This window comes from Excalfactoria chinensis, chromosome 9 (genome assembly GCF_039878825.1).
Source record: "Excalfactoria chinensis isolate bCotChi1 chromosome 9, bCotChi1.hap2, whole genome shotgun sequence".
NCBI lineage: Eukaryota > Metazoa > Chordata > Aves > Galliformes > Phasianidae > Excalfactoria > Excalfactoria chinensis.
This window is the reverse complement of record NC_092833.1, coordinates 2,807,049-2,833,560: the sequence shown is the minus strand read 5'-3', so window position 1 is coordinate 2,833,560 and position 26,512 is coordinate 2,807,049. Positions and strand designations below refer to the sequence as shown.

The following is a 26,512-nucleotide window of genomic DNA, read 5'->3' as shown; positions in this document are numbered from 1 at the left end:
CAGAAGACAAAGAAAACATGCAGGAGTACAGAACTCCCTGCAGCACAGGAAAATATATCACTTTTTACAAAAGATTTATTTTCAAAATCAAATGTATAAATATATTTTGAAACGAAGAACAAGCTAAGGTAGAAGAAGCACTTCTAAGTTATTAAAAATATGTTTGTTTGTTTTTTAATTCTTATGAAAATTAAAATAAAGCTTTGTCTTAATTGTGTTCTGAAGTCTCTTTTCAAACACAGAGGAAGCTCTTCCTTTCCAACACATAACTATATTACTCTCCCTTGTATTATATGAAGAAAAAAATATTTTTAGCTAATTATAAAGTAGCTTGCATGTCATCTTCCATCCCTCTTTTATTCGCCTGCAATGTTATCTACCATACTTGATTTGACAAAAGGACACAAAGAAAGACACAAAGGATGGCAATATTATCTTGGCCCATATTTTTGTATACCGATGCAATCAATTAAATGATATGTAATGTTTTATCTGTCAGCTACTCTTAAAATAAAATAAAGCTGTACATTACTTCAATCTGAGCAGCGGTTTCTGCCAATCATGATATTTGAAAAATAATATATATTTTAATAACAAAGTCAGCAATATTTATTTATTTATTTTTAAGAACAAAGTCAGCAGTAAAATAAAATGAAGCCTAAAATGACTTTGGTCTCTCTCATTTCCTATTCATGGTGTGTAGTTTAACAAATAATGTGCCTGCGTTTGATTTTATTATGTTACTGTGTGACCTATACAATCTCAGGAGACCAGCTAAGAGGAGAGATGAACTTTATTCCATTAGAGAGAAAAATCAATAATAGTTACAACCTTTATGCAATCTTTTGTAAAGCTTCTATTTTTATAAAACATTAATTCATTCTGAATCTTAGAAAACACACATTCTTAGCTTTCCCCAGTCCAAGAAGTGAAAGAAAGCTGTTTTCCATACTGAATCAAGGCCACAAGTCCAGCTGTGATGTATAGACATATCAAATGCAAACATATAGAATGGCCTGGATTGGAAGGGACCTCAAAGATCATCATCATGCTCCAGTGCCCCCAAAGCAGGAAGGGCCACCAACCTCTACATTTAATACCAGACCAGGCTGCCCAGGGCCCCATCCAACCTGGCCTTGAACAGTTCCAGGGATGGGGCATCCACAGCCCCTCTGGGCAGCTGTTCCCGCATTTCACCACTCTCGCAGTAAAGAACTTCCCCCTGACATCCAACCTAAATCTTCCCTCCTTCATTTCCCCTTCTCCTGCCATTATCTACCCCTGTACAGAGTTGACATCCCTCCTGTTTGTAGGCTCCCTTTAGGTACTGGTCACCCATCAGCCTCTTCTTCTCCTAGAACAAGCCCAGCTCCCTCCAGCCTGTCTTCACATGGGGAGGTGCTCCAGCCCTCTGATCATCTTTGTGGCCCTCCTCTGGACCCTCTACAACAGCTCCCTGTTTTTCTTGTACTGGAGGTCCCAGACCTGGACTCAGTACTGCAGATGGGGCCTCATGAGGGCAGGGCAGAAGGGGACAAGCACCTCCCTGTCCCTGCTGGTCACCCCTCTTCTGATGGATTCCAGAATACCATTTGCTTTCTGAGCTGCAAGGGCACACTGGTGGCTCATGTTAAGGTTTTCATCCATCAGGAACCCCAGTCCTTCTCTGCAGAGCTACTCTCAAGGATTGTTCCTCCCAGACTGTATATATACCGTGATTCCTCCAGCTCAAGTGCAAAACCTTGCACTTTGCTGTGTTGAACCTCATTAGATTCACACAAGCCCACCTTTCAAGTCTTTTGAGGTCCTTCTGAATGGCATCCTTTCCTTCCATTGTGTCAACAATGTAAACAGTATCTGTATTACAGTACTGGGTTGTTTTCAAGGTTCGGTTTATTCATCCTTAAAACAATTATCCTCTAAAAACTCATGTCCATTAGAGTAAAATACGGATGTTACTCCTATCTGGAAATGCTAAATGCAGAAAACCTACACAAATGGAAAGTAGAGAGCAAGAACCAAGCATTCTGTCTGATAACTAAAAGACAATCTGCAAGCTTTTCTGCTATTCCTGTTACCTTAGGCTTCTTTACTTCTTTTGCTGAGAAACTGGAACAACAGGAAAACTAGCAAAAAAGAATAAAAACATTCTCAAAGCTCTGAACACCAGTTTCCAACCACTGGATAACTACCACATGGCAAAATGCACACTTGTACCACAGGAGCAACTGGATGCTCCCATCACCAACTGGGACTGCTATGCAACATGCAGGCTAGCATGTTCTGATGACTACAAGGATTAAATACTCAAAAATGAAAGCATTAGCTAGATGTGTACTGCAAGAGTAACTCACAAATGACTGACGGCAATTTGTACTGTATTCTTAAGTTATTTTTGAAACGTGCACTTCATATTGCAGTTTGGATAAGGAAGAAGTTTTAAGGGTTACACTGGAGCAAAACTAACAAAAGAATGCATTTCATGGATGATGCTTGTAGTAATGAAGTATTATTATCTCCTTCTGAAACAAACTGCAAAGCACAAAGACATACAAGTCTGGAGAAAAAGCCACTGCGCCAAACATGCCACTGTCAGGGGCTGTGAAGTCACTCAGACATAGATCTGCTCTGCTTATTTCCCTAATTATTGCTCTTCCATACTGTTACGTTCATAAACCACATGCACACTACTTGCTTGGTTATTCATCAGTTGCTATGGCAGTATATAAGAAAGCTGACAGAAGCCTTTTTCTTGGTTAAACACAGAACTACAGCATTCCCAGTCCTGCAACACAGAAGCTGCAAAAGCATAAACTCCAGGAGCACCTTTCATCCTCTGGATCCATCTGGCAAACCAGCCAGGATGCTGCTCAAATCCTTTTACAAAGGCAGCAAACACACCTTTCAATCCAGGCACAGAGGAAGCTCTGTCAGACTCCGAAGAGCTGGCTCTGAACACATCGCAGGAAGGCTGCAAGTGGTACCATGAGCCACCTGAGTGCTGTGAGCACAGCTGGCACGCTCACGAGTCCAGAAGTAGGATGCAAGTCGCTACACATGCTCTCTTCTTTCCACGATCAACGTCAGTTTACCTCTACCAGCTTCAAAAAAAATACATAATGCAAAAGTATTGCTTAAAAGTTACCTAAAACAAAGATACAAAGATGAGTCACCAAAATAAAAACAGACAACATCCAAAACACTGGAAAAACTCTGGTCTCTCTGTAATAGTACAATCTCCTAAGGGTTAGGGTGCAAATAACTGGAGTCTGGCAATGGAAAACCCACAGTACCAGTAGTGTTGTTACTGTGTCCACATCCATGTTTAGAAGCTCTATTCGATTTATGTCACTTGAAAGGGAAAGTCTCCAAAGTGTATTAATCAAGGCTGCCTGGAAGACAGCAGAAGAAAAAAATGGAAAAGAGCACAGAACCTTCTAGTCAGATTGCCTACAAACTAACTAAACCTTCAGGGATAAGCACCTGGGCTGTGGAAGCTGTTCTCTTTATAAATTTTAGCAGAAAATAAACTATTTTGCCTCAAACTATTCTATAAAGAAAGGCACTTTTTCACATTCACTTTAACAGCAGAGCTGAGAATGAACCTATTGTGTATTGGTTTAATACAGAATCTAGGCACTATTTTGCCTGTCTGCAAGAATTAAATGAGTCAGATAAGGACGTACTCTGGCACCATATAAGAAAGCAGGTGGTCCTTGATTCTCCTGCATGCTCCACAGGCCACAAAAAACAAGAACACCCAAAGAAATAGCCTGGCATCACAGTACAGGTGGTAAGCAGACACTCAGAGAATATGGCTCATCTCTTACAAATATGTAGAATTTAAAATGCAAATTGCATCACATCTCTCACAAAGAAGAAGCAGCAAAATGAAGTAAATTTAAAGCAAAATCCTGTCCGTGGATCTTCCCAGAAGCAGCAACAGCAAGGAAATAGCACAGACCAGGCACACTATGGTCTCATCTGCGTGATCTCTTGGCCTTTCAGCTTGAGCCTTCTTCCTTTCCAGCACCATATTGTGAGGCAACTTCTGATTCCAAGTCAGCTTATTAAGATGGGTATTCACCACCCCTTGAAAAAACAGGGCAAAATGTTTTGTATTGCTGTGGAGCCTATTCTCAATCTGCAGAAGTTCTTTATAACTGAAGGCAGTTTTGATTCCATTGCTTTCAACTTCATTCACAAGATATCCCACAGATTTCAATGAGAAAAAAAATAAATCACAGAGAAACTCAGCCAGCACCATAATTAAAGGGATTAGTGTCTGCAGCACATTAATCCCAAGAGCCATCTGATTAAAGAACAAACTAGAAATACTGTGTAACAAATTAAGAAGGAAGGTCTTTTTATCAACTCATTAAGAAATGCATAAGACATATCTGGAATGTCTACACTTCAAAATATTTACATCTTGCCTGCAAGAATTTCAAATTAAATATTAACAAGCCACCAAATCCATCATTCTCTTTTACAAAAATAGTTTTCAAAAGCTGATCAGTGCATTGCTCTCTGAATCTGGCAGACCTACCTCAAAATGAAAATGGATCGTCATAGTTTAAGTCCATATACAATAATTTCTTATCCTCAGAATATGAGTATTTATACAAATACAAATAATACAAGGGATGTACCTATGATATGTAGTGTTTTCAAAGTAATTTTTTACTTGCTTGCCCAAAGCATTGTGCATTTTGCCTCCAGTCAACTTAAAGTGGCAAAAATTTTCATGAATCGCCCCTTCAATGTATTTTAAAGTGCTAACAGTATGAAAATCCTTTTTAGAAGACTTAGCAAACACATTTTAATTCTGATCAGCAATATCTACACCTTAAATAAACCTAAGCCTTGGACTCGGTAACTTCCCTCAGTTGCTGGCACAATATTTTGTATCAGAGGTCTTTTGAGTTAACTCAAAAATGCATAAAACGCATGGAGTGAGTTTTGTCTTGGTGCCAGCTGCATTCTGATATATTGGTTATGATCTTACTCTCAATCCGTCATCTCTTCAGAAGGGAACATCATGCTGAGAAACAGCCTTGTCCATCAGATAAACAGCAAGCATCATAAGCTCGCCATGTTGCACAAGCTGCGAGCTGCCTTTTCAGGCTTAATAACACAGTAACAGAAAGTTCTTTGCATAAATCTAATTCTTAATTGTAATGTCCCTGCCAGCGGCTGCACAATATTAATTACTTTTCTTGAGATGCAATCAGAAGATCACCATGATGTTACAAGTAGCAACTCATGCTTATTTTCACTCAGCTCTGTAAAAAAAAATAAGAATAGAAAAAGGAGAGAAAGAGAGAGAGAGAGAGAGAGAGAGAGAAAGAGAAAGAGAGAGAGAAGGATTCTCTCACAGACTGAAAACATCTGGCAATTAAATGGATAACCTGAATTGGCAGCAGGTATCTTGAGTACAAGACAACAGCGTAAGGTCTAGGTATATTGTCTGTGTCAATGGTCTTTTCCAGAATGGTAGGAAATATCACTGACTGGAACAAGCATTATGTAATCCCTTCTCGTACACTTTCCAACTCTCCAACAATCTCTGTCTCAAGAAGAATAGCACTACTTTGTCTACTTTTCCTGCACAGCACGTTGTGTTTACTCAATCAACTTCATAACTCACTGTCCTCTTAAGGTAGGTCCAGCTGCTGCTCTGAGATACGTACCTTGAAAAGCACATGTAGTACCTTCCACCTGAAGGGCTGAAACCACCCTTACCATTTCCTGCACAGCAAATGATGTCCTGCATGCTCTGGGAGCCTTGTGTTCTATGTAAGGGACTTTTTGTACAGATATCAGTGCCACACAGCAACTATACAAAATAATTCACAGGTGGCAACCTACTGGTGCTGCTCCACTACACATTCCTAGTATGCATTTACTTGCTTGCCTTCCCTTCCCATCATCTAATTTCTCTCCCTACGCATACAACAGATGAGAAAGTTAACGATACATTTTACACATAGAGACAGATAGCAAACAGCTCCCTTCACACAGGTTATAGACAGTTTTCTCTGGGGCTCAGATGATTCAATTCCCCTGTGTAATATTTGGCCTTCAGTTTCCTCTTCAATGTAGGAATTAAACTCATTGCAGCAGAAAAGTTAAAAGGTCAGAAGTGTGTTCTAGGATAATTACATTTCAAATCGACGTAATGGAATACTAGTTAAATCTCTAATATAGAGTCAACCTAAGAGAACTAGGTCAGACAAGATCTGTAAAAAGATATCCAACAAACATTTTGCAAAGATACTCTCAAAAATGACAAAAATCCTTTCCAATACTGTATCAGTCAGCAGTTTGTAGAAGGCATTTTAGAATAGAACATGTAAGCAAAGACATTAAAGCATTAATTTTCCTCCTATATTCCAGTTTATCCCTGAGCTACTCCCAAGTTGTCAATAAAAGCAATGATTTGCAAAATCTTGCAAAAATATACCGCTTATTGGCTTACCATAAAAAAGAAGCACAAGTCTGTAACTTTCCATAACTCACCTTCTTAGTCTTGTCTTACATTTAAGATTTGTGGCCTCGGCACCACTCCTTAAAACACAGTCAAGGCAAAACATCTGAAAGCTTCCAGAACTGCAGCACATCCCAGCACTCTGAAACCTCCGAAGACTGAGCTCCTGGTCCCAGCACCTCTCTGTTACAGTCTGCAGTTCTGGAAAGCCAAAGCCATCAGAGCCACACAAGACTCAGAAGCCTCACAACCCAAACCACCAGTGGCTGCTAACCTCAGGGCCAACCTTTTCTAGCCATGCGATATTTATCATTCTAATCAAACTTCCTACAAAACCAAATGCATCTGGAATAGCTACTGTGAAGGAGTTTTTTCCATACACAGACTTATTCTGTACTAAAAGCATTTTCTTTGTCCAGGTTCAAGTATTTCTTAAGTAGGCTAAGACAAACTAAGCAGGAGTCCAGCTCTAATTGCATGTTTGAATGGAAAGTTTAAGAATATATTATTGTATTTTAAGATATACTGCCCGGCAAATTCTACCACATCTTGAGAAATATATGCCCTCTGACACCAGGAAACAGGAGAGCCAAGTTTTCGTTGTCTAGAATTTAATTCTGATGCTGGAAGGAAGCAAATATTCTGCTTTTTGAAGACCATTCCAAAAAAACAGTACTTCTGAAATAAAGGCAGTTCTCAGCTGCACGATCAGCTCACTTCATACTGCATAATTTCATCTTCTGTCCCTGATATTTTTGGTGATGTTTATCTTTGTCACCCCAGCTTTCCATCACTAAATATTTGTGTGCATACTGTACATGCTCTATCTTCCCCACAAGCTGCTGAAGTGCTCTGCAGGCACAAACACAGACTGCAGGCATGCAAACACCACATTTTTCTGCTTGGTCCTACAGCCAGGGGGCATTTCACAAGCCAAGAGGTGCTTCCTTCCAGAAAGGAAATGTACAACGAGACTGCTACTGCAGCATACCTACATTTGAGGGAAAGCACTCTTTCAGGGCGAAGAAAACCAAAAGGTATTTGTAACATGAAATAAATCGATCATACAAAGCACATTTCATTGCCTGTGTCTTACTGCAGCTGGAATGGTACTACCTGACAAGAAAACAAAACCAGCCAGGAGATGCAATGGACTGTTAAACACAGAATCCACAACCTGCAAAGTGCAACCAACAGCAGCAGCTCCCCACGTTCTGTTTCTATTGCCTAATAAAACATGCTGCCACCATTTTACATCCTACTGTTCAGAATAAAGCAAGGTTTTATATCTTTCAAAGCAAGCTTCATAAGAAGACATTAGAATTGCAGTGCTTACCTCCTATACGCATACATCTAAAACATCCCAGATCTCTCTGATGGGCATAATTCTGCACTGAGCATTTGCCAGAAGACAGAAATGACACAGCATATTTTTAGAAGATTCTGATAAATTTAAGAAAATTTACACCTGTATCCATTCATATCCTTAATGCAGCATCACAGCCTCAGCTGGCTTAACACTGCCTTTCTGACTTAGCTGCCAGAAATTTGATCCCTTCATTCTAAAGTTATACTTCTCCAGGTAATGAAAACATTGGAACTCTTACCCATGGATTTAAGAGGCTCCAAGTGTTGGAACTTAACAGACTTTTTAAATGCTCGAGACTATACAGAGAATAAAGAAAGATTACGGCTTAAAAATTAGTTTTAAGTGACCATTATTTACTTATTAAGACTGAGATGTAGCATCTTGAAATACATATGTAATTACATTCTAACCCAAGGTCCAGTTCTAAAAGAAAGGATTCATTTTGGAAAAAAAAAAAAAAAAAAAAAAAAAAAAGTTTTACTACTAGAAATTCATATTGACAGTCATGAAATTGTGCTGTTTGCATCAAAAATACTCGTTTACCAACATTTTATTTAATGTATTTTATTTATAATCTCCAGAAGTAGCTCCAGTACTTCTGAACTGTCAGTCACTACAAATTTAGAGATGGACAGCTGAATGGCAACATAAGCTCGCTAAAAATAGGCTTGTTTTTCCTGATTATTTTTTGCAGCCAATGCAAGTAGTTCACAGACTCTACTACTAAGGCTAGATGTAAATGGGTGCCAAGGAAGGAAAAAGACCTTTAACTATTGTCCTTCAAATTGGTCTCAGAAGGTATTTCTCTCATTTTGCATTTAGCTTCACCAAGACCTCAAAAGAATTGTAGTTTCTTTTTACTGTATATCTCTGTACACTGTTTTAGAAGAGGGAGAAAAGATGGCAGCCAACCACAGTATCCGGTGCACTTTCCCACACATGCCACCAAACCAACAGTGTATGAATTATGGACCACTGTCATAATGCAGACTTTTTGAAACAGCTTCACATAAATCACACTGGTTTAAATGTCTCTAGGTTTTATTTCTCAACATGAATTTAAAGTTCTGTTAACCAAGATCTTAAAACCGCACTTTTTCTTCCAAAGACTGACAACAATGGCAAATGCCATCTGTTCAACTCGAATGAGGAATATTTAAAGCAGCCCTCAAAAATGAAAAGCAGGAGAAAAGCTCATCCAATATGACTGCCAAGCAGTTACATCAGAATTGCCTCGTATATTATTACTAATGCATTTTCCTGTGTTTACCCCTGCTGCCAGCCTTTGTGAGTAACACCAGAAATGACCAGTATCCATCACAAAGAAAACCATGAGACCTTTGGTTTTGTTCTACCAAATTGTATTTTGGAAGTTCGACTTTTAACCACAAAATTCAGCCCAAGTAAGTACTGCATGTTTACAACCCAGTATAAGACCAGGCAGAGTGATGCTTTCCAGCTACAGTCAGGCTTTTAGCATATCTCATACAAACAGGTTAAAAACAAACGCAAACAATTAAAAAAGGTAAAAAGGAAATGCTCATTACTACACTGGAATTTGTTAGCTTTTGTGATACACATGTATCACCTTTTCACTCCTCCTTCAGCTTTAACATAGAACTAGTCATCTTTTAAGGAATAAAAGCTAACATTTCGCAGTCTTTGCTTCAGAAGTCAAGGCGTTAAGTGAAAAATAAATAAATGAACAACAGAGCATCTTAAAAGTCAAAAAAATGTAATGAATTATTAAATTCTCTTCAGCTGAAACAGATGGTTTTGATCATTATTACATATATAAACATATACACAGACATGGTATATAAGAGCACATGCCTATTTCAGTAAGCCAGGAATATACTACAGTCAGAAAGCAAGAAGCAGGAGAACAACCTCAAATTTCATAGTGTAATCTCTCTCACTTAGTTTACTTACTCCAGTCTGTCAGCAAACAAGCAACAGAGGAGCAAGTGTTAAAACGCAATAGTTCCAGTATTTATATTTAAAGGCAGTTTTCTTCAAATGAAATAAAGGTGCCCCACTTCACCTTAGTTTTCATAAGATACACATAGAAAAGTACCAACAGAGTACACAAAATTCATTCTTGCTAACTGTTATTAGAAAAGCAGACAAGCACCCCCTACATTTGAAGTACACAACGTTGAGTGATTAGTCTGATTAGAAACAGCAACAACAATACATTTGACAAAGAAGAACAACTGAGATCTTGTGATACTGCAGCGCTGCTTGTCATAGTATTTAACTAGGAACAGAAAAGAAACTTGGGGACAGAATGGAAAGAAGGAGGAAATGTAAAAAAAAATTAGATGCCTTTATTGCAAGTATTTTAAATGTCAGTATACATACTGATGAACTACCATAAGTAGATCTTACTTGCCATGCTGGTCAACACTTCATTGTTTTAAACTGGTTGAACAGCACTTCAATTACAAACTAAAAATAAATCACACAAGAATTGTTCTATTGATCAATGAATGGGAATAGGTGAAAGATTAAATCCAGAATTCCCTCCTTAGGATAAAGGCAGCTATTAGTGAAAGAACAATAATAACTTTAAAAGAATTGTATACATTTACACTACAACACACAAAAGAAGAACCTGATGCACTGCAAATCTTGCATTGATTCAACCACAGTCAAAATTTCACATACAAAGACAAAACATCTGAATACTCTGCTATGAAAATGCTATTTCATGTATGGCCATCTTCATAAACAATACAGAGAGAAGTCACACTAAAATGAATTGTAACTCGATAGATCTCTCTCTCTATTCTATTCCAAAAATGCTTTAAAATAATTGACAAAATCCTTTTCCATAGTCCTGTAGTGCTTAAATAATACATTGGCCTAGCTGCGCTCCAGCTGAATGATCTTGAAGACTCTCAGTAGTACACAGTGTAAGAAGTCCTGAGCCATTCCTGTTCCACTGTTGTTAAGCTGAAATCCGTGTATGTATATATATACATATACACACACACACGTACATACAGACTTTACTTACAGCAAAATGCCAAAAGCAGGGCTATTTCTCCATCAAATAGAACATAAGGATTGATATACACACCACAGTGACTTCTTAAAAGCTTTTAGGAATTACACATCTCCCACCTTAAGAAGAATTTCAAGAGCTGGGACGGGGACAAATCCCATATAGGTTCAAAATATTTTTAAACACTGTATGTTTTTAAAACAAAAAAAGAGTCAATGAACAAGAATTACAGCTGTTATACTGCCTGAGGAGAGCATTTATGTTGTATGTTTGATGACATTTTATAGTGCCTAATATTCTAACAACTTACTCTTGATAACTTACTGCCTTATTCAACAGCTGCAAGCAGCTCTTCTTTTTACTGAAATACATACAGCAACAAAATAGCTGTTTAGAGTGAACTCCACACTCTAGAAATCTATAATTAAATCTTCAAAATACTTAAATTCCCCTCACTAATTTAGTCTATTCAGTAAACGAATTAGAAGAAAACAAACCATTTAAGCACTATAGGCATCCTGTAGTCATCAGCTCAAAGTCCCACAGGGAATGTGCACCGCCCCTCGCACTGGGTATAGCTGCATGCTTAACAACAAAGCATAAGTTCTCATTCTCTGCAGGTTCATGGTCATTCAGAAAAAGCAAGACTACGTAAACAGTTCACCAAGATGTAAACAACAGCAACCCTTGGTCTCCGTGCTTCTTGCCCTCAACAGTGGGGTTTACTAATGAAATAACTGCATTTGAGCATCCTATTCAGGATATCGGCATGTTCCAATCTTGTGTAGCACACTTACAAGAGATGTGGAGTGCAAAATGAATTATGAACTCTTCTTTCAGATTTGTGTAATTTCTTATACACCAACAATTGAGTGTGTGGGAACACATATGTATACAACATAAGCTCTATTTAGAATAAACACAGAGCAGACACATGCTTTATACGCACCTATTTTCTGAATACCATGTAAATCATACGCCACAGATCCTGTTTTGCTATTCTGCAGTAATACCGAGTACAGGGAGATGTATGTTGCTGTAGAAGGAGCTTTATATACTGCGCTGTGAAGTGACAGACAAGTAACCCTGCCTCTACATGCAGTGACAAATTTAACAACAGCTCTTCAAATCACAACGCAAGCGTCTCTTGCAAAATTCATTCTATTTTAGTTTTAAAAGCACCCTTTCTGAATCGTGACAGCTTTCCTATTTTTAAAATATTCACAACATGCTCAAACCTATAGATAAAAGTCCAAGGAGATCAAACCACAAACTTTAGTCAGAGAATACCTTTTTTTGATATAACAAATGGCTTTCTCAAGCTTGACGTTAGGCTTCCTTTTCCCACCTCCAGTTCTTTTCAAAAAGTCTTCTCTTTTTACCCATACTACTTTGACTCACACTTTTCAAACTCTACAAGATTTCCCTGTTCTCTGATTATGAAGTCTAACAGACCCAGCAACAGCAAGCACATATGAAAGAGAAAAAACACATACAGTGCTGCTCCTGGACACCTTCCCAACAGTAGGTTGCATGAGATTGCTTTCAGCAAGCAGTTGTGCCTTTCTTTTACACACAACTTTTTTTTTCTTTCCTGAAGCTGTACAATAATTTGCTGAATGTATCTGAAACTTTAACATCCACCACATCCTGAAGCTTCTCCCATAAATAAGGGTTTGGGGATTAGCCGAGTTGCTTGCTTATCTGGCATCAAAAATATGGACAGCCTATGTGATTGATTCAAGCACTTACTGCTAAGCCGTGATTCAGTAGACTACTCTAGAGAGCAGCAAGAGAGACACAGCTTCACACAGCTGTCAAAAACTAACCCTGTTGAAATCAGAAGTGGCTTATCTAGAAAAATATATAAATGAAATGAGAATGTAAATATCTGCACGAGGGACGGCTGCAGCAGCTGCCACTCAAGGAAGGCTGTTAGTCTGCAGATAGCATCTGCAGAGAGATCAAGGAATGGTACAAGGTGCCTGGAGAAGCAATACCTCACATGGTAAAATGTTTTATTAAGTGGCCTTATTGCCTCCATCTCCACTATCAAAACTTATTGCATGGTTTTCTGGGTAATTTGTTTGAAGCATGACAAGGTATAGAAAATCCTAGGAGGCTTTAGCTTCCATCTTCCTCTCCACCAAGAGGTTTGATCAACTTTATTTGCTAATATTGTTCCTAACAGTTCTTACTCCTCCCCAGTTAAAGGCTCTATGATATCCTACCCATTTTTCCATAAGTCTACCCTGAACCCTTCCAGAAGTCTACCCCTTACTTTCTCTCTACTAAATGAAGTGTTAGCTACAACACTCAGACACTGTACAGAAGCCAGGCAAGGTATGCAGAGCCTTCTGATGCAACCCCCTAGGAAACTAAAGAAACAAATAAATCACTTTTAGGGAGCTAAGTCAACATGAGGACCAAGAGAAAGACAAAGAAATACACATGAAGTCAGGAAACGTAATGAGGTTTGAAGCTAGACTGAGACCTATGAAGATGCTTTCCCAAAACATCCCATCAACGTGACACAGAAAATCTGATACACGAAAAGGAGAAATTCTAGAATTATATTTTTATCATATATTAACACCTTCATGAATCTTTTTTCTTTCCCCCCAAGAAATATATATAACAAATATCTACATATATCTATTATATACTATATATATGTGTGTGTGTGTCTGTGTATATATATATATATATATAGTATATCTATAACAAAATTGAAAAAGCTATAGCTATATAAATTTGCACTCTGCTTTTTTAATGTATAATAGATGCAGAGGAGTACTGAACATGAATACATTTTCCCACTTAAACCTTAAACAGTCAAAACAAGGCAACAATGCCTCTGATAACCTCTAATCAGCTTTCATAATCTTTAAAAGAGGAAAAGAAAACTGAGGCCACTTCCAGATGTGTAATTTGGCCATTACAGGGTTTGTCCAGGTACACAATGCTGCCTCTGAAGTCTGAGGGCTGTCACTTCAAGAAAGAAAATTATAAATCTGGGACTGTGAAGCCACTTAATGGTTAGTGATAAAGGACATGCTTCATAAGATGTTTTTTAATATACACATGCTTTGCTTACAATTGAAACATGCTTCAAAAACTCCAAAGCTACTTGTTTCCTATCTTTGAAAGCATTCCAAATAATGCAATTAAGGTTGGTAATAATATGATTATGGCTGGCAAATATTCATCAGCTTGGTAACGACAATTTAAATATAGCTGTCAGTCATCTATGATGAAATACTTCAATATTTAAACAGTTATCAAATACTGTGTTTTTTTCTTGTGAGACTTTTGAATCATTTCATTATCTTGACACCTAAGCTTCAAAATCAGATGAATCTTTTATCCTAGGAGACACAAGTCTTCTTTCAAGAATTTCCTTTTCCGTCAAAACACTTCAAAAAATATTAATAAAGTATTCCCATCTCAATGTATTGATATGAGAATGGAAACATGAAGCCATCAGTATGTCTTTGCTATGGATTCTTGGTAAGCTACAGAAAGCTCTGTTTCTCCACCCCCCATCTTTTGACCTACAGCATGCCAAACATTACTATCTAAGTATTTTCAGTGAGGACAAAAATGTCTTATTTTTCTGTCTCTTTCCTTTGAATGGATATGGTAAAGTATTTTAATATTATTTACTGGGGGAAAAGGATTTATAAGTAATCATAGCATTAAGCTGAAAAAATTCAGATACTAGAATCCATCTAGCACTCTTTCGAAGATTTCCTCTTTAATTTCTTCCTCTACAGGCTTCACGCTTTCTTTAAAGCAGAATATGCTGTCTGTCTCCCTAGGTTAGTTGCTCTTCTATTGCTAATAGTCATATCAGCTGTATTCACATAATAGACTTGCCAAGTGGGACTGAATGTTCCATTGATTTGGAAATGTCCTGAATGACTAAGGCTTCAAGTTTTGCTCATGTAATTAATTTAATTGGTATCAAATATTCTTAGTTATTCAGACCACTGAGATACTTACAGCCACACTTAAAAGTTAAGATTAAAGTCATGTTTATGTTAATTATAGTGTTCAAATAAAGTCAAACTTGAAAGGCTGACTAATTGGGTCTCACAAGAAATTTGGATATGGCAACCTTTTCAGAACTTTGCTGAGTTGTTTGATAGGTAAATACTAGAAAAAGATGGGTAATTTTACAGATCAGTTTTATGCACAGATTTGTGGAGAGACAGAAAGAGGAAGGGAAATGCAGCAGGTATTCCTGCCCGTCTGAAAGGAGTACATACAAATTCTGAACGTGCTGCAAAAAACAGGTAGGACTGGCCTTTCAAAATGTTCTGACTTACACAACTGCAGATCACATAAGAGTCTGCCCACATGATTTCCAAACAGCATTAATGCAATTGCAGTAGTCCAGAAAGCATAACTCTTTGTGTTACTGAAGAAAAAGGTCAGAAAATATTTAAAATATTTCTTTTCCTGTTTAAAGCAGCAATTTTACTGAACTTAGGGTGCAAATCCTATAGTCAACAAGCTGCTAGAAAGCTGACAACAAACTGTATGAGTGTTTAATATACAGGTGATATCTCTAAATGACCACTTATTAACCATTCAGGCATTACCTCTTACATTTATTTTTTCATATAATGTATTTTAGAGAGTCTTGTTTTTCCTCAGTTTCATAAGGGGAGAAAAAGAAAAAAAAATAATAATGTAGGTGGGATTTATTTTTGTGAAATAAATAGTTATTTTTCACTAAGCCAGAGTGGTGAACGATGAGAACTGGTGCTGTTCCAATGATCTTTCTTCCCAGCTCCAGAAATAGCAGAGGAGGGGCAGGGGACAGCAGGGACAGTTGTTGGCTTCGGGTTTGTTCTTAAGAGGAGGAGCAGCAGAGCGAGCCCGCGGCCAGGGATGTGCGGCGCTGTCCGGCACCGCGGTGCTGAAATCTCCAAAGCACTCACTGCGTCCCTCCGCACCTCCCCGCCAAGAGTCAACTTTGTGCCTACAGCATTAAGTTTCTCAGCCGCTCGTAATGCCACCCAGAACGCCCCTGGAATTATGATTTTCTTCCTATAGAAAAAGATAACTCAAAGCAGGGAGAAAACGGCGCCACGTTATATTTAAATAACGCCCTTTTCCTATACGCCGCTAATTGAGGGAGGAGGGAAAGAGTCCACAGAGACAAGTGCATCAGGCATCAACAGCATATGGTGCCAAGACCTGTTAACTCATTCATTGATCCTGTAAAGCAGCCTCGGGCAATACCTGACCTTAGAAATGAAATATAAATAAAATAGATATAAAATAATAAGGAAAAGCCAGAAATAGTCACACGCCGATATAAACACCTTTAAAATGACGATTTTTAAGCACTCAATATTTTTAAGTTACCGCTATCGGAAACTGCTCTTTGCAGCCCTCCAGCGGTGAAACACAAAGCACAGCCCGACACAGCCGGCCCGGCTGCGGCTGCCGCGCGGAGCTACCTGCAGCTTCGGGGGGCACCTCAGAGAGCCGGGAACGCTTGGCTAAAGAAAAGATCCACGTAAGAGAGAGCTTCATTTTAAGATACCGAGGGAAATAAAGGGGAGCGCGGTGTCCCCGCTCGGAGCCGCCCCACGTTATTTGTTCGTCGCCAGCGACGCTGCGGTTTCCCCGGAGCGCCCCGCTCCCCCGGGACACACGCGGCTGTAACGCCGCAAGTACCGACCCGCTTCTTTCGGTTACTGTCTGCTACTCGTAACTTGGAGAAAAGTTAAGGCAACAAAGACTCGCTGTCCTCCCGAAGTTCAACAACGCGCGATCATTCGCGGTAAACCAACCAACCAACCCAACAACAGACAGCGGTAACTGAAGTTTTCCGCTCACACGCGAGGAGGAAAAAGGTGACCGCCCACGGACAGCAGAAACAAAGCCGAGGAGTTCGCGAGGCGCGCAGCGTGCCGGGCGGAGCGCTCGAGACCAAGTTGTGCCGCGGAGCAGCGCGGGGCGGCGGCGGACCCGGGAGCTCCACGGCGGAGCGCAGCCCAGGTGCGAGTCGCCGCACTCCGCCCCGCTCCCCGCATCGCCCCGCACCTCCGTCCGAAAAAGTTGCGGGCGGGGAGCCGGAGCCAGGCCGTCCCCGCCGCATCCCCAACGCCGCCCGCCCCGCCCGGCCCGGTACCTACCTTTGGCGGCGAGCAGACAGCCCGGCGGCCCGAACGGCGGCTCCAGCAGCATCAGCAGCAGCAGCAGCGCCGCCGACCCCCCGCAGCGCCGCCGCATCCCCGCCGCGGCGCCGGCCCTCCACGCGCGACGCGGCGCCCTGCGCGGCTCCGGCTGGATGCGGCGCGAGGCGGCGGGCAGGGAGGCGGGCAGGAGCCTGCCGCCGCTCCCTCATTCGCCCTCGCGGCCAGCACCGGGGCGGCTCCGGCTCCCGCCCCGGGACCGCGGCGACGTCACGGGGAGGGGAGGCATCAATATTCATGAGCGGGGCGGGGGGCGCCGAGCTCGGCCGACGAGGGACGGCGCCGCCGCCGCGCTCGGCCCTGAAGACGGCGGGGCGGGGTCGCGCGCGTGCTTGAGGGGGCTCGCGCACCTGCGCGCGCTCCCCCGGGGGCGGCGGGGCGGGGGCTGGTAGGGGTGAGGATGGGAGGAACGGGAAAGATACGCGGGTTGCCCCGGCCGTGAGGGCGGTACGCGAGGCACGAGGAAGCGCTGCAGGGGCGCTGGGTCCCCGCGAAGGCCGCTCCCTGCTCAGCTGTTGCTTTGTTGGTGCCCCAGCCCGTGCGTTGTGCATCACCGCTATGGGAAGCGAGCGCGGCAGCAGGCACAGCTGAGGCACGGCTGCTCATCGCGGGGCTGCCTGCTCGTGCGTCTCACCGATGGCAGCAGGCCCAGGTTGCATTGCCAGCAGTGGGAGCCTTAATGAACAGCGGGTGCCACAGAGTGCAGGTGCATCCAACGTCTGTCCGTGCCACAGCTGTCTAGGTGGCATCACAGGTACTGCACAAGATTGGATGGCTATGGGTCTTTCCTATAGTCCTTCCCATTAGCTTTTTCTCTGTGTATGGCTCAAAACCTCCTGCATAGTATGAAGTATGATTCCCTTCTCACACCCAACAACTCAACAGAAGTGGGAGGAGGTATGGCCGTGAGGCCCGAAGCCCCTTCCCCAGTTGAACAGGCAGTATTTATCAGCTGAAGAAGGAACACACGTTTTCTGCTCCACTTCACCCAGACAAATACTTTCCAAGTTACATTAGTTGGGATAAACTTTGAACACCCTTTCTGCTCGCTCATCTAATTAGAGCTACGGAAGCTGCTGTCTTGTAGTCACTGTTGCAAGGCGGAACAGAACAGGACAAAGGAAAAGCAGGAAAAAGAAGCAATAAGATAATTTGGCATACCAGACAACTGCTCAGGGAACACTTTTTGTCAGCGCTCCGTTTCTCATCTTTTTTCAGAGGATGGTTCTTTTCATGAGGAATCTGGCCATTATAAGACTATTAAGGGACAGTCCCTCCATCCCCAAAGCACTAACTGTAAAAACAATGTTTGCTCCACCTGGCTAACAAGGGTTTCCTGCTAACAGCTCCAAACCCCTCCCAGGACTTGGCACAAGGCATTGTCCCTGTATCCAGCTGGGAGCACACCACTGCCTGCCCTGTGAAACTGGCTGCGTTCACTGCAGCTGATTCCATAAAGATACACAGTGCTGAGCACCTAATGAATACTTTTAAGTATTAATATATTAATAGTTATTATAAATGATTCTAGAAATCTCGACAGTAGCTTTGCAAGGCAGATGCTGTACAATATGATCTCAGCCACCTTATAAACTAAATAGGCAAGCCCAATCAGAGGAGTGAGATGGGACAGGTGTTCCCCCACTCCACAGGTAGGGAGCTAAGGTACAGAAGATGAGGACACTTCACCTATAGATGACATGATATTGGTGTCAGAGTCAAAAACCAACTTCAGCCCTGGTACCTCAATCAACACTGCTCTTCTTTGTACTTCACTGTACTTCTTAATTGCAATGATGGCCTGAGTGCTCTACGGTCTTCTTGTGGTGTTGTATACCAGTGATGAGGCATTTGGATATAAATACTTACAAATTATGATTATATGGAGCTATACAAAAATTTAAAGTCAACAGTTGCCATTAATACCTACATTTTATGCTGCCACTCTGCAACCACGTGTGCCCATTAACTTCTACAGCCTACTTGAGGGCATAAGAAAGCAAAGAGGTTGGAAATCCTTTAGTCAGTTCTACTCTGTTGAATAACTGTGCACTGCAAGGAGCAGATCTTTCAATCCTTGCTTATATAAGTTTCTGACAGAATCATTACAGGAGGAAAACACACCATCTAATCTCAAACAGGACATTACCAAAAGGTTACCTCTGACCTGAGACACATTCATTCCTGTGTCTGGAACCACTGAGAAAAGCAAGAACCCACACTGAGAAGTGCAAAAAGTCACTTCATTCCAACATGTTTTATTGCTCTTGTAAAATAGAAATTATAAAGCAAAGGGGAAAAGGTCACAGTCACGCATGCACTGAGAATTATTGACACGCATTTGGCATCTGAGGCAGTCAATCAGAAAGATCCATTTCAGTCTGGAGCCATAAAGATTATTTTTATCATAATTTCCCCAGAGTAAATTCAAGAAAAGTGGAGAAGAGGATTTAACCCCGAGAGTCAGGTTGCTGAAGAAACCTGAGTAACTCCCAGGGCGGGGTCAATCCTAACTCCCCACTGGGATGTTGAGGTGGGGTTTTTAACCATTGTGATAATCATGTTTTCCAAACGACTTAATAATACCACAGTGAATATCAGTTATTCTAAGGAATAAAGAAGTGACAGTTTGGCAGGAATATTCAATGTTCCAGTACAAAATGGCTGTACTATCTTGTTAAAGGAATTACACTTAACTAAAAACTAACAAAAATATAATCATCAAAAATAATGGAAATCTTGGGGAAAAAAAAACCACTATATTTCAACATAAGAAAAGTTGGAAAGTTGACAATCATACCTGAGATTCCAGTGCATTAATCTACACAGTTCAGATCCTATAACAAGCCCCACTGCAGTGTTCCTTATTGAAACAGTCTTAGGTTTTTTATTGCTCTATTTTAGAATATTGCTCTACGTTTGCATAACACTGGAATGGGGAAACACTTATAGGGTGCTCAAAGCCATGATTTATACAATATTAAACCTAATCTATAGTTTAAAATGAGTATATAGCCACAGGAATCTAGATTTGATTGCACTTAGGAGAAGCTTATTTATTACTAAGGAAAATGGCAATATGTTTTCCTGTTGGAAAAGCACAGGGAGAGGAGAGGACTGGAGTGGAGTGTGCATGCTGGTTTAAAGAAGAAAATAGATCTAAAATATAGCATTATGATACGTTAAAGTCTGGTTTGTAATCACAGGGTAGGGAAATAATAAGCATCCTCTTTTCTAATAGAATGGAAGTAGGATTTATTTCTGCTAGTCATATAAAGTAATGGTTTTCATGTGCACCAAATTCATTAACTGTGACACTGATAGCATTTTTTCTTTACGGCAAGTTTGAATTAGGCCCAGGGCCTTCCTGCTTAGTTGTTCTTTTGTTTCATGGCGTTAAACCTGCCTTGAGTGTTAGAAGAATGGCACAATATGCTGCAGCGCTTTGCCACTGCTACCACAGCTTTCACTGCCTCTCTAGAAGTTTGCAGGCATTTCTCTAGAGACTTCGGTCATTAGCTTTTAATAAATAAGCAGGGTGCCCATCCAGCTGAATAGAACAAACAGCCCCAGACATCAGTTTAAATACAAACATTACTTTCCATTTATGCTGCAACTGCTAATGTGTTAAGCAGAAGAAAATATATTTAAATTATTTATTCTTAATAAATGAGCCATCTGAATAATAAATAAACCTCTTCTGTGATCCTTGGGAAGCTTTTTAAACAAAAGGCACTTCTGCAGTGAAAAAACAACATGGAAGGTGGACAAAGACCCATGTTTGCTAAAATAACATTAAGAAGTTACATAAAGTAGGTAGCTGCAATGTTGGAAATAAACTCTGCCACCACCCTACTGCATCGTCCCTTATTACTTGTGTATGATGTTGTAATTCCTATTTAAAGAAGCAGATTGAAATTCTGAAAGTATATGGAAGCCTACATATTATAACCATTGTGACAGATAGTAAGCAAACAGTTCCTCATCTCTGATAGCTGAAGCTTTAACATCAACTCTCTGTTTTTAAACTCTTTGCTTTCATCGTGCTCTTAAATTTCAATAGGCCTTGATCTTGCTTTGGCTCCATGGAGCACACATGACTTTTGTTGCTATTTCAAAAGCAATATTTGTTTTAAACATTTTATGAACCTCTCTTGGTTTTTATAATGTGAGATTGCTAAATAAAGCCACATTATATGTTAATTTAATCTCACCTAATCACAAAAATAGCCTTTTGATGGGCACCCGCATAAATGACTTGTGTCTGGCAGAAAAAGAAGAGGGTGATTTGGTAGATGTGATTCCATTCTGAGGTAGTGCCCTGTTACGGTCATGCTCCTGGCTTTGCATTCTTTGATTGAATTACATGGCACACCTTGACAACATATTCTAACAACCTTGCAGTATTATTTGCAAATATTATAATCTTCTGTCCATTTTTTCTTATTCTCCTGCATTTGCAATTGAGCTCCAGAAGCAATAGATCAGTTTTTATTTGGCTGCTAGTACAACACTGGATGACCAAAGCTATCAGAGTGGGCCACAGGACCTAAAACAGCCTGTGACACAGCGTAGTCTTACCCATGAGAGAGGTGATAGATCACACCCATGCAGTGACTTTCATCAGACTGAGAATGAAAATTTAATGTAGGGCACCTAGCACAAATGTGTAACACTCTTTTCAGATTATTAGATCACAAAATTGGTGCTGCTTTACAAGCAGCTGTTTGAAGACCTTTCTTTGCAACCATTTTTGCTATTGGCAGAGAGGCAAAGCTGTGGCCTGCTGGAACTGTGTGTCAGCTCCTCATGGGATGGACTTTGTGCTTGCTGAACTGGAATGGCGGCACTTTAAGTAACAGCAAATACTCAGAGGAGGTGAGGCCTTCAACATGCCACCAAAACTGCAGCAGTCTCAGTTTTGGAAGCAAATGTCATCACCTGAATACACAGGTTTAAACTTCAAAGCATTTATTGTTTCTCATGTATTCTCCTTGAAAACAATGGATTTTCTGCTACATTCCATTTTATAGGACATACATTCTGTAAACAGCATGATAAGTTAGAGATGGAAATTGGTACCCTTTGTAAGCTTTATAGCCTATGTTAATTCATGGTGTTCTTCTGTCATCTCTGTACAGGCTTTAAGCAAGACACAAATCCCTGCAGGGATATGAATATAGCTACTTTAATGCATATAGGGGGAAGAACAATAAATATCCAACGTAACCTTTCAAACCCAACTAAAAATGCAATTTGGAAAACTTTTAGAAGTGCTGCCCCCATAAGATCCTACATATAACAAAACACACATAGGATCTGCTTTTCATTCCTTTTGCCTTCTTCAGTAGCTTTTCATTTCCCACACCTTTCCCCACGTTCCAGAACATTTAAATGAATAGTTCATTTTTCTTGTTCACCCTCAATAGTCTCCATATTAATCAATGTTTTTTTTCCTACCTTTTTCTAATTTTTGTATATTTTCCTAATATTTCCCAAAGTTCTTAGAGCAAAGTGTAAGATTTTAAGTTCATTTTGACTGGTATACAAACTGTGAGGTTATAGCCAACATGGGACATTCCAAACTAACACTTAAATAGCCTCTACTCATTCATCAGAGAGCAGTCACAGATACCCTTTACAAATTCACAGCCTTCAAAATGAAATGAAGTAAATCACAACCTTTGCAGGAAAAGAATATTCTAATACAGAAATTAACACTGTTGTAGTTGATGTCTTGCCTATTATTCAACTACCAGCTTATCATAGCAGACAATGTCAAAAATGATGTGGATTTTCCAGTTACTATAAACTTTCCTCCTCAAGATAAATTTGAACCAGCTACTTTCTATGGTTGTCCTTTATTTTCTGATTCTTTTTTTTTTTTTTTTTATAATTTCCCTTTTTCTCCATGTCTAAATTTTCCTGATTATTATAATCACATAATCTTATACTTTGTCATTTGTTTGCACTCCTCTAATGAAAACCTCCTGGTAGTAACCATTTTAGATTTTATTCTGTTTGATTTGAGCTTCAGAGGGCTCTTGTATTCACGCTGATCACTTAACAAGACTCGATGTTTACAGAAGGTAATCATTTCATTAGGAACATAGGTGAAGAGTGCCATCCAAAGACACGCAGAGCTCAAGGCATACTGGAAATTCAGAAGAACCTGGGTGTAGTGAGTCAGAGAGCCTGTGAAGTGTTTCTTTTTCCCCTCCATGTAGGATTTAATATAAAAAAATAATAATCTAGATTGCATTAAAAACCAAAGCAGATAACATATCTGCATCACCAGATATTAAAGCACTCGGATACTCTTTTAGCAGTTCCTCACATTGTGCGGTTTCATCATTCATGGCTTCTGTTCTAAAAGCACTAGTTTCCTGTGCATTGACTGTGTTACCATGTTCTTCTTGCATGCAGAAAGGAAACTGTAATGATTTTTGTGCTTCTAAACAGGGATAATACCACAAAGATGAACAGAAAAATGCATTGGAAACTAGCTATTGTTGAAATGCAATGATTTCCTAAGATGATAAACAACGGTGAAATTACATCAGAGAGATTCAACACAGAAATACATCCACATGGCTATCTACATGAACCTGTGAAATTCAACTTCAACAAAAATCACCTGAAATAAATAAATAAATAAATAAATAAATTGCAGTCAAACCCTCACAAAAAATGAGTTTGAGAGAACCAGAGTGACTTCAGAGGGGAATCACATCTACAGGGAGAGATAGCAGATCTATCATTCCAAGAGGCGAGATGAATTCTTAAATATGTGACCACATCCATCTGGCTTTCTGAACTAAATGGAGTAAAACCACCCAAGAGTTCAAATCCTAGAATAATTCCAGATGCAGTGCTATCCCTTCAGCAGAGATTTGGATGAAAAAGTATTTTTCTTACTTACAGGAAACTATAAGACTTCCAAGGACAAATACACAACTGATTTTGTCAGAGAGAAGAGACCCTCAAATATGCACTATTTCACACTGTTGTTTGATAACTGGAATTGTAGCCGGAACCACAGTTCACTTACTTATGCCTTGGATCTCCACAGTGGCTTCAAATTTTCAGAAGGCCTAATCCCTTAACTGAAAATGACAAATATCTTAATTGTTCCCTATCTCCTAAAATGAGAAGGTTTATTATAAACATTACTTGAGCAAGGAACCTATTCCTATACGTGATGTAGTTTGGGGCAAAATATCTCAAAGGAGACAGAAAGGATTCTCTTGGGTGTATTTTTGTGAACAAAACTTAAAGAGTACCCCAGTGCTACCCTGCTTCATTGACTGATGCTAATGTGATATGAAGTGGTCATTGCCAACAGATGCCAGTAACTTGGAGAAACAGTTCACTGAAACACAACGTATCATAATAGTCCAATTTTCTATTACTCTCATCACTGCAAATAAAGGCTCATAAGCTGCCGCTTGAATGAGCTTACATGACTGATCATCCTTTCTCATCCACTCACTTCGTGACAACACAACATAGAGTTTTGGATTAAGCATATATATATATATATATATATATATAATTATTATTTTTTTAATTTTTATTTATTTATTTATTTATTTCCAGAGAATATCAGTAATGAGAATGCCCTGGTTTGGAAAATAACATTTTTCTACTCTTTCAGGAAGAATGTTGGTATTCCAAGTAATTGAGAATTTCTTATTTTGAGGGTTGCAGATTTCAGGCAAAGCTTGTGGTAGGCAATGAATTCAAAAAGAGGTTATTAGCCCATTAAGTGACTCAAATAGTACAATAAATGGACCAACAAAATAAAAAGGGAATGCAGCAGAGCTTTTTCTCAGACAACTGCATTTTCTAACTATCTCATTAGAGTCTTGCTGCAGAGACTGCGAATTTCCCAGTGAAATTTCTCATCACCAATAAACAGCAAGCAAGTATCGCTTAGCAGTAGCCCAGCATGATTAGCATTTGTATTGCATCTATCACTGGCAGTAACAAAGCAACTTCTATGTTTTAGTACTTCACAGCTTAAAAGGGCTGCAGCTTAATTTTTGTAATATGAAAAATTATCGTTATACAAAAATAATTGTTCTCCAGCAGCTTACAGAGTTTGGTAGTTACCAGTTCATAGATAAAGCAAAAGATGTGATTGAATTATGAAAACAATTAAGCAGTGTGAAATTATTTCAGATGTCCTTGGATCAATAAAGAATACTCTGTGCCTTGAATAACTTTACATTGCATGTTAATCAATAGGAATTATTGATTTCCCTAAAATATTTTTAAATAAGTCCATCATTATTTTTCCTTCCTTTGACCAGAGGTTTGCAATACCAGCAATGCTCCAGGTAGCTGTGCTCTGAATTCAAGATGAATGCAGTTCCACTGTGAAAGAGAAAGCAAGACTCAGAGCTCCTCTTCCAAGGGGGCCACCACCTCCTTCCCATCACCATGGCCCTTCCCACTGCAGCCTCCCAAGCATCGGTAGGATACCATTGGACAGTATATGTAGGACTCTATAGAATCACCTCTTCTGAGCTCTAAGAAAACAGCATAGGTAAGGACTCCAGCATGCAGGAGACATTGAAGTCCTGTCAGAGCTGAACCAACTGTGGCCTGACCAACATAGCAGGCTGCTTTCCATCCTGGTACTGAGATACTACAGCACCTGGGAGGTAATACAGGGTGAGGGTGACGTGTGAAGACAGAAACTGAGCACACGTTTTAATCTGGACTCACTGGCTCCCAAGTTCTCAGACAAAATACCTCTCACAAGCTTATCATTTGGTTTAGGGAAATGAGCTCACATCCCATTGGTACAAGCAAATACACTGGTTCATCATCCAGAACATTCGATATACGCTTTCCATTTGTGCACATACATCATCAATTCAGTTTGGCTCCAGTGCATTTTTCAAGCAAAACTAATTGTTCCACCTTGCTCTGCCTTCTTGGCACTGCAGAGCAATTGAAGAGTACAAGAACTGGACAATCAAATGACTTCAAAACAGAGGATGTGGGCCATGATCATGCTTTGTGTACTCCAGTACTTAATGGTCATTCAGTTTACAGGATTAGATTGGGGTAAAACCAAAGACTGGAATTAAATTCATGAACTATGTAAACAAGTGGGGCAATCACTTCTCAGCTTATCTGTTAGACTTCTACAGCACTTCTTGTTAGCTCATGCAAAGCACAAGTGTAATTTACTGGTATGTAATCAGTGTCACCTATGTCTCTTGAAATGAAAACCAGCTTGAAAAATGTTGTACGTTCTGCTTTAAATTAAGTACTTTAAAATTCTAGAAGTGGAAAATAAGGAAGTCTGGGCATTTTTACCATTCTAAAATTCATTCTTACTACTGTCCATGGCCCCTCTCCTCCATTTTCCTTGCCCAAGCTATTTTTACTAAGGGTATCATACAGGAAGAGCT

At 39.9% G+C, this 26,512-nt stretch overlaps 1 protein-coding gene across 1 annotated transcript in view; it reads right to left on the bottom strand.

Annotated features, from left to right (window-relative positions):
- The window catches only part of CLSTN2 (calsyntenin 2), a 279,156-nt gene extending 261,973 nt beyond the window's left edge, over positions 1-17,183 (bottom strand). Inside the window, exon 1 of the mRNA XM_072343954.1 lies at positions 17,025-17,183. Within this exon, the coding sequence (XP_072200055.1) occupies positions 17,025-17,121 (97 nt within the window). The 5' untranslated portion in view covers positions 17,122-17,183. The remainder of the gene's footprint in view (positions 1-17,024) is intronic.
- Positions 17,184-26,512: the final 9,329 nt, after the last annotated feature.